The 4,968-nt window shown below is 45.2% G+C and overlaps 1 protein-coding gene across 1 annotated transcript in view; it reads right to left on the bottom strand.

The window, feature by feature from the left end:
- Window positions 1-279: 279 nt before the first annotated feature.
- IL13RA1 (interleukin 13 receptor subunit alpha 1) overlaps window positions 280-4,968 on the bottom strand; it is a 29,882-nt gene continuing 25,193 nt past the window's right edge. Inside the window, exons 9-10 of the mRNA XM_034781714.1 lie at window positions 4,241-4,325; window positions 280-2,720 (exon numbers count right to left, since the gene is read on the bottom strand). Of these exons, the coding sequence (XP_034637605.1) occupies window positions 2,574-2,720; window positions 4,241-4,325 (232 nt within the window). The 3' untranslated portion in view covers window positions 280-2,573. The remainder of the gene's footprint in view (window positions 2,721-4,240; window positions 4,326-4,968) is intronic.

The raw sequence follows: 4,968 nt of genomic DNA, 5'->3' as shown, positions 1-4,968 counted from the left end.
CTATGTACACCCCAGCTTTTTGCCTGAACACCCAAGTGAAAAATGCCAGTTTCTGCATTATCTTAGTTTACTGTATGGAATTAGCTTGTTTACAGCAGAAATAGTAAATAGGAATGGCCGTTTTGCCTTCTGTGTACCATTCGCTATTCTGTATTCCTCCAGCATTTCCCCTTTTACTTATCTTCTCTCTACACTACACAGCTCCCATTTTCTCAGTCTCTCGATTTACCCTCTCATTAAAATACAAGGAAGCAATTCAATTCAATTGAAAGGCAACAGTTAGTCAAATATATTTTTATTCATCCTTTTAACAAAATTACAATCAAGTCACTGTAATAAAAGAAGACAAACGTTCGAAGATTCACATCATTACAACAGCTGAAAAAAAAATCGCAAACTTGTCAAGAAGTCTACTAAAAATGGCATATGGACAAAAAAAAATATAGCAATTCAAGTGTACTCACATTGCATTGTGGTATGTAACGTAATAGACACAAAAAATTCATTTACCGGGAAGTGTCTTCACTATTCATAGTCAGGAAACAAAAAATTATTCACAACATCCTAATCAGGACCTACATTTATCTCTTCATTTTGGCCTAGCACTACCCTACTTCTTAAAAAACACACAAAACCACAGAATCTTTCTCCTTAATAAGCTTCAGTTTTGCCAGAAACACCACAGAAGCTAACTCAAAAGAATTTGTGGCAAAGCGCCAATAATTTTCTTCCTTGATTGATAAGAAAAACTCCATTGCCCTCCCTTATACTGTCGTCTTACGTTCCTGGTCACACCGTGATGCCAGAGCTAATACCATTCTAGTTGAGGTAGATCATTTTAACTATGGTAAGATCTGAGAAGTAAATGGAATATCTTTAGAATATGTACAATGTATGTTTTTTGGGGGAAGGGGTGAAGTTTGGAAAGGGAATTTAACAGACAGGATATTCTTTAAAACTCTTTTCCCTCTGGAACAACCTATTATTAGCTGATGTTCAAGTTTTCCAGAGGCTGAGCGTTTTGCTGTACCTTTTATTAAAATCTCTGAGATTACATCCTCGTTTTGGGGCTTGATACATGTATGAAGAGGATGATATAACAGGGTTGCCTGGGCTCGCAGGGGACTGGATTTACTGACCCACGAGGTCCCTTCCAGTCCTAATGGCTTCCAATGAAACTTATGAGGCGGCCTGTTCCAATTTGTTTAGAGCTAGGTCTGTTATCAGCTAACTGGACTGTACTTCGTAGCGGAGGCTGCCAAGGGGATTTAGAGGAGAAAGAAAATCCCTAATCCACCACGGAAGGCCAGCTGATATGATTTTTTTTCTTCAGTTCTTTCTCCCAATCTTTAGGAGGCATAAGAATGGCCAGAAAGTAACCCTACTTGAAGCATAAAAGCACACATTAGGTTATGCTTAGAATTTACAGCAGGAAAGCATGGTGAAAACAACCTCAAACATAGCTAAGGAGAATATTATGAACAATCAACGAGTGATCATGATGGTCCCTTCTGACCTTAAAGTCTATGATGTACAATCACTAAAGATAAATACCACCAGCAGAGACAGGTGAAAGAAAGTCAGCCCCTACTTCTTTAAATAGCTTTCAAGTTCTCAGAGGAGAAAACCAAGAACAAAATAGCATCACTATGTTAACCAGGGGGAAGAGCGAGGCTTATTCCCAAGGAGCGGGCTTTCATCGTCTCCCCAGCCTGGGACGTTACGCAGGGCTACATGGAGAGAACCAGTCCCAGCAGCAGCTGGAAGGCTACCCATTTAAAGTGAGAGACTGCAGTGGTTTTTAAACACAGCATAATTAACCGATGAAACTCACCGTCAAAAAGAGATTAGCGGCCAAGAGCTTTGTAGAATTCAAACAGGATTAAACACTTGTGTGGTTAGTGACAACATCCACTGTTATGCCAGGAGACTTTTGTATATACCTATATTTTAAAGAAAAGATATAAATCCTCCTCTTTGGTTTCGGGAGCCGCTAACTGGGGGTGTTAGGAGAAACTTCCTTTATAGACAGGTAGTTATTCCATAAATACCCTTGAAGATTTATTGCACCTTCCTCTGAAGCGTCTGGAATCGGCCACTGTTAGAGACAGGATGCCAGACTAAATGGTCCACCCGATCTCCCGGCAGTTCCTATGTTCCAGCAGTGACAAGCTGTAAACAAGTGTTTATTGTTTTACTTCTCACCAAACTGAGCAAGGGGCTTCACAGAAGAACCAGTTCTTGCTTCAAACCACCTACAGTCCAAATGTGAGGCGTGAGCAGAAGTTAAAAAGGCAAGTAGTCAGAAGAGCTGGGCTTAGGCAGGAGGAGGGACACTGCGGTGGGGCCAGTCGCATGGTTTATGTACATGCACATCGTGGTGGCTCTGGATAGCATTTTTAGCAGAGATGGAAGGTGGCAACAGTCAACATTTTATCTTGCAAGTGTCACCAGAGAGGTGAGTTTTCAGCAGGGGTTTGCTGAATGGAATGTGGGTGTCTGCCTTGCAGACCAGTCACTGTCAATATTCAGAAATCCTCTGAGGTAAACAAAGAGCAACAAAGAAGTCTTCCTCACAAGGCTTTCACTTGCAAAGCAGGTCTTTCTCGGCCCTCATTTTCAGATGTGGAGCTCTCTGGATTCTCTATCCAAACTAAAGAGGAGATTTCCTCTTCCATAGCTGGCTTATTGACATTCAAAAAGTCATCCCCCGGACCGCCCTGAAAGAGAATACAATACATTATTTTACAGAAGATCTTCAGTGTCCTCAGGGCTCGGTCTCTCTTTTAGCTGGCAGTAACAGTCAGTTTTACAGGGTATGGAGCGTACAGTTCCAAGACAGCTCAGGACCAAGAGCATGTCTTACGGAGGGGTATGTGGGGGCGTAACTGCTCCTCCTAGGAAAGTGACAGGGCCTCGGTTGGTGCCAAGGGTTGGCCAGAGTCTCAGGAGAGCTTCCCCTGCCACAGCTGCTTATCTGAGAGGGGCAGGCATGCGAGCGGGACATTCCAGATGTCAGGGCTGGTCCCCACAATGCTGCCAAGGGGCACATGGGATGTATTCCCCATTCTCCCCATGGACATTGAGCTCATACAGGTGGGAGGCTGTTGTTGCTGGGATCAGATAGGGAAGAAGGCGGCAGGGGAATATTAGGAGGGAGGAATATTGCAGTAGTTCTAACCTGCTGGACTAGAACCACCATTAGAAGAGCCTCAGTGATCACTGGATGCTGCAGTCTGGACTCAGGGGGAGCTGGCGTAGAGCCTGAACTTAGCCTTCCACATTGGGCTGAGTTACAATGGGAGTATCTAGCCTGCCCCTCACCATGGGGAGTGGGGCTTCTTGGGTTCACGCTGCCCAAACTCCCTCCCATTTGAGAGGCTGCAGGAGGAAGAAGCTCTCTCCTCTACTTGATCCTGTCTTTTCTGTAAAGACTCATCTGAAACCCCTTGGGAGCCGGAGCCCACCAGACTTCCCTCAGTGGAAGCTGTTCAGCCCAGGGTGTCCTCGTCCTACAAGGGCTCCAGGAAGAGACACCCTTAGTCGTTCTTTAGTCCTCTATAACGCTGTCAAGGACAGTATATTTTCCAGATGCAGAAGACAGAGACTGTAGTGAGCCAACAGCTGCTCTATAAACTGGGAATGGCCTCACTAGAAAGGTTCAATGAACTGTCTCCAACTGCTGGCAGGAAGGAACTACCAGCTGTGTCTGGATTGGCCCAGAGATTTGAGGAGAGAAAAAGGGATTTAAACACAATTAAATGTAGCATAACCAGGATAACAATCACAAAGGCGCAAAGTGCCTGTGACTTCACCGTAGCATGTAATTAACCCCATACACCAATTCATGGTGGGTGTCTGTAGGGCTCCTCAAGACGGGAGATTGGAATGTCCCTGAAAAGCAGATTAATTGGGTTGTAAAGAGAATCATTTCATGGAACTGGAAGAGAAAGTGCAAGCTTTGTGGAATAGCATAATGGCATTTAGTAAACTAGTGAGTCAGAAAAAGTTTACACTGCTTAAGAAAAACTTAACTGAGGACATAAAACTCTTAGTTTTAGACTGTACTTGTTTTTGTATAATTCTCATTGTCTTAAATACTTGGTCTATGTATAGTGTAAAATTCTCTTTAAAATTATTTTAGATTATGTAAAGGCAAAATATTAATATAGGAGGTGGGACTGTAGAGACAACTTCGAATTCTGAGAGATCACTTGCCAGCCAACAGGCAGATACTAACCTGGAAGTCCTCAATTTGCTCTCCAAACATACGTTTAATAATTTTTCTAGGGTCAGGAATTTGTGGATAAATTAGTATCTTGAGCCTTTAGAACAGAGAAATAAAAGTGTTAGATGAAAACAATTTCTTAACCAAAGGAAGACCATTTTCTCACAGACCATGCCCCGTTCTCTCCACCTCCACTCCCAACAACAAATGGAAAAGGAGTTGTACATACAGGCCCAGTTTTGTCTTTCGATATTTCTGAACAACTCCCACAGAAGTCAGTGGTAGGGTTACCATATTTCAGCAAGCAAAAAAGAGGATGGGAAGAGCCTCGCCCTAGCCCCGCCCCATCCGGCCCTAGCCCCGCCCATCCTGCCCTAGCCCGCCCCTGTCCCTCCCACTCCCCCCCTCAGAACTCCCAACCCTCCCCCTGCTCCTTGTCCCCTGACTGCCCCCTCCTGGGACCCCTGCCCCTAACTGCCCCCAGGACTCCACCCCCTACCTAAGCCTCCCTGCCTCTTGTCCCCTGACTGCCCCCTCCTGAGACCCTCCCCCCATCCTAACTGGCCTCCTAGGACTCTACCCCCTACCTGTCCCCTGACTGCCCCAACCCTTATCCACACCCCCACCCCCAGACAGACCCCTGGGACTCCCACGCCCCATCCAACCATTCTCCACCCCGACAGCCCCCCCCAGAACTCCTGACCCATCTAAACCCCTCTGCTCCCTGTCCCCCTGACTGC

The sequence above is a fragment of the Trachemys scripta genome, chromosome 9 (genome assembly GCF_013100865.1).
Source record: "Trachemys scripta elegans isolate TJP31775 chromosome 9, CAS_Tse_1.0, whole genome shotgun sequence".
Taxonomy (NCBI): domain Eukaryota; kingdom Metazoa; phylum Chordata; order Testudines; family Emydidae; genus Trachemys; species Trachemys scripta.
This window is presented reverse-complemented; position numbering and strand designations above follow the sequence as displayed.